Source organism: Durio zibethinus, chromosome 16 (genome assembly GCF_047325235.1).
Source record: "Durio zibethinus cultivar Kanyao isolate XHJ-2024 chromosome 16, ASM4732523v1, whole genome shotgun sequence".
Lineage (NCBI taxonomy): Eukaryota > Viridiplantae > Streptophyta > Magnoliopsida > Malvales > Malvaceae > Durio > Durio zibethinus.
Window position 1 is genome coordinate 9,237,381 of NC_143177.1, and position 3,364 is coordinate 9,240,744.

The 3,364-nt window shown below is 40.5% G+C and overlaps 1 protein-coding gene across 1 annotated transcript; it reads left to right on the forward strand.

The window, feature by feature from the left end:
- The first annotated feature begins 244 nt into the window (after window positions 1–244).
- On the forward strand, window positions 245–3,049 carry LOC111290559 (ethylene-responsive transcription factor ERF054-like). Its single transcript, XM_022881910.2, has 2 exons — window positions 245–598; window positions 739–3,049. Exon 2 carries the CDS (start codon window positions 768–770, stop codon window positions 2,169–2,171), a length of 1,404 nt encoding a protein of 467 aa, XP_022737645.2. The 5' UTR covers window positions 245–598; window positions 739–767; the 3' UTR covers window positions 2,172–3,049.
- The last annotated feature ends 315 nt before the right edge of the window (window positions 3,050–3,364 follow it).

Below are 3,364 nucleotides of genomic sequence, written 5' to 3' on the forward strand. Positions count from 1 at the left end.
ATAATTTTTTATTATGATTAATTAATTATATAATGAAAAAGAATTTTAAAAAAGAGTCCCCGTTTAAAAAAAAAAAAAAAAGGAAATTGGAGTAGAAGCAACGAAACTAAAAAAGGCCAACCTCGTGCGGGGTCCAGAAAAAACCAACCAACCAAATACAAGGAGACTTGTACAAATTCTCCGCTTCTCTCTCTAAATCTTTTTTGGGTCTCTTATAAGCCCCCACTTCCCCTGCATTTCTTCTACCTTTCTCAAACAACAGTCCCTCCCCCGCTTTTACAATTTTTTTTTCAACTCATCGCTTCTTCACTTCAAAAGCTCTCAAATTTACTCTGGGAAAAACGAATTCAACACGTTGTTATAGCTATCGTAAACTAACATTGAGCACCCGTTTTGGATTTACATCATCGAAGTAGAGCTCGCTCTCTCTGTTTGATCTCCAGCGCAGAGTTTTGGGAATTTTGGGATGTGGGGTCAATGATCCTGAAACCGCTTCCGATTCTGTCTTTTTGGTTCCATAGGATTAGCTATTAAATTCTACTTCCAGATTCTAAAATTCAGTCTCGCTTTTCAATCTTCTGACCAAATTTAATCTGGGGTACTTAAGATTATCTTTGTCCACCTTTTTTCCTCTTGATATATACATTTGATTCCAATCTTTCCGTCATAATTATTTTCTTTATTATCCCTTATCGAATTAATTTTTCACTAGAATTTATCAAATTTTTATTTATACAGAGACAGAGAGCCAATGCTTATCAGTATCAATGACTTCAGCAAAAAAAATTGGTAATTCCAAGAAGGGTGTTGGTGATGAGACAGAGAAGATGACAGCTGGACAAGATTGGGAGATTGACAGAGGCAAGGAACTTGGTTTTGGGTTCGAGAGGCGGCAATGGAAGCCAGTTTTTGATGAAGCTTCCATGTCACAAAGACCTCTCAAGAAGGTCCGTGGCCCTGAACGTCAAGACCATGTTCAAACCTCTGCTTCTTTGGCTCATCAGTCGTCTTCTTTCTCTGCTCCCTCCTCTGTTTCTATTAGTTCACCTTCTTCTCTAACTCTTTTCCCACCTTGTTCTTCTTCTTCTTCCAATGCTTCTTTGCCATCTTCCAGGCTGGCTTTTCCTTTTGCTTGTGATCCATCTCAGCAGCCAATTTACTTTCCTAAACAATATGGAAATACTCCGATTCTGATGCCAATGTTCCGCCCATTGCCACAAAACCTGCAACACATGATTTCCTTTAGTCCTCTGCAGCAATATGGTTATGCTTATCGGCCAATTTTCTCTGGAGAATCACCCCTACCACCTCAGCAGCAGCAACAACTTTTTCAATACTGGAGTGATGCATTGAATTTGAGTCCAAGAGGGAGGATGATGATGATGAGCAGATTAGGGCAGGACAGTAGACAATCGTTTAGGCCGCCAGGGCAGCCGATAAATAGTACCAAGCTTTATCGAGGCGTGAGGCAGAGACACTGGGGCAAATGGGTAGCTGAAATTCGTCTTCCTCGAAACAGGACTCGCCTTTGGCTGGGCACATTTGACAATGCTGAAGATGCTGCCTTAGCCTATGATCGCGAGGCATTCAAGTTGAGAGGAGAGAATGCAAGGCTCAATTTCCCCGAGCTTTTCGTCAATAAGGATAAAGATACGTCCACAGCCCCAGGTTCAACTGTTTCCTCTCTACAAACTCCTCACGAAAGTTCAAAGCCAAATCAGAATCAGGATCTCCCAAAACAAGAACTGAAAGGCCTAAATTTGCAGTATTCAGAAATGGAAATGATGCCGCCACCAGCACAGCCTCAAGGACAGAATCCTGACAGTGATTCAGGGTTGGGGTCCAGTGAGGCTGCAGCCAGTGATGAGGTGCAGATGACAGCAGAGAGTTCTGGAGCAGGGGAAAGCGTTTCTGGTTCTCAGGAATTGGTGTGGGAAGATATGGCAGAAGCTTGGTTCAATGCAATTCCAGCAGGTTGGGGTCCTGGTAGTCCTGTGTGGGATGATTTAGATACCACAAACAATCTTCTCTTGCCCTCAAATCTTCCTTTCGCCAATCAAAATCAGCGGGAATCAGGTGAGACTAATCTCCGAAAACAACAAGATAGCTCTGCTTCTTCTTCTTCCGCTTCATGTCCAATGAAACCCTTCTTTTGGAGAGATCAAGATTGATAGGTAAGCCATAGAATCCAGCTTTTTAGAGGTAAAGCCTTATAGGATAGATCTCTCTGATTCTACCATTCTTTTCCTTGTCATTGTGTGCGTCTTTCTGGTTAGTATTCTTGCTGATGAGGTGCTTAGACCACCACCCTTAGATTTTCTTCACAGGTTGAGAATTTTTCAGGAAACCAGCCTCTGACTTCCACTCTCCTTATGTCCCCTAGGTTTATGAGATTTTTAGTTTCTTTTTCATATCTTTCTATTCCTTGCTGGTTGTAGATTTTTCACCAAACCAACCTGTGGTTCCTTTAGTAGCTTCCTCATATTTTGGCTTCAGCTCCACTTTTTTCTTTCCAAATGATTCAAAATTTCAAAATCATTTTCCTCATATTCTCTCCCCACTTCATCACACCTGCAAAAAGGTTGCGTATTTTTCAGGCCTTTTAGCAGCGACCTCATGCCTTTCAGCTTTTTGTTCTCGCACTATGTCTTTTGGTTCTAGAAGTATCCAGTATATCACTAATACTGTCATTTCGTGTTAATAAGCAAGCTTTTTAGTTGTTTTTCTTGTCGATGTAATGTTGCAGAAATAGTTACAATCCAATTTGAGTGCAGGAGACAGTTTGGTGATCTCCTTCACAATTGGTCCATCCTTCGCGAGCTTTAATTTTCTGCTCGGGGCATGGAATCAATTTCTGATTCTGTACATTTTGGAGTTGTTAAATTCATCTTTTGTATTTTTTTTTCTTGAAACAGTAGATGTAATGATGAATTAAGCCAATTTGCAGGATCACCATTAGTCATAAATCACAGTACTTTTTTCTCTTCTGCAGTTCTACTGTTGTCTTTTGTTGCTTAATAAAATAATGCTTTCAGTTGATGATTAGCTATTTAGCTATGATTCAGAATCTGTTGTTACGCTGTGAAATGCCAAACTTCAATGGAAATGCCCTAACCAATACCAAGAGAGATTTAGATTGCTTGCCCTATTTAAAATCTTCTAATTTTTACTTTTTTAAGTCTCAGTGCTTGTGAAGAATAAGTCCCCTTGAGCACACCAGCGGTGCAGTTGGGACCGAAACCCTCATTTCCCTTCTAATCTTCAAATGGATGAGGAAGTGTACAGTGATCATTGGATCCTAGGGCAGTCGCTTCTCTTGTCTTAAGGTAAAATTGAAAAACTAAAAGGAAGAGTTCAATGATAA

What these genes read in the sequence shown, in the direction of transcription:
- LOC111290559 (XM_022881910.2), top strand. Translation starts at nt 768, where the DNA reads ATGACTTCAGCAAAAAAAATTGGTAATTCCAAGAAGGGTGTTGGTGAT.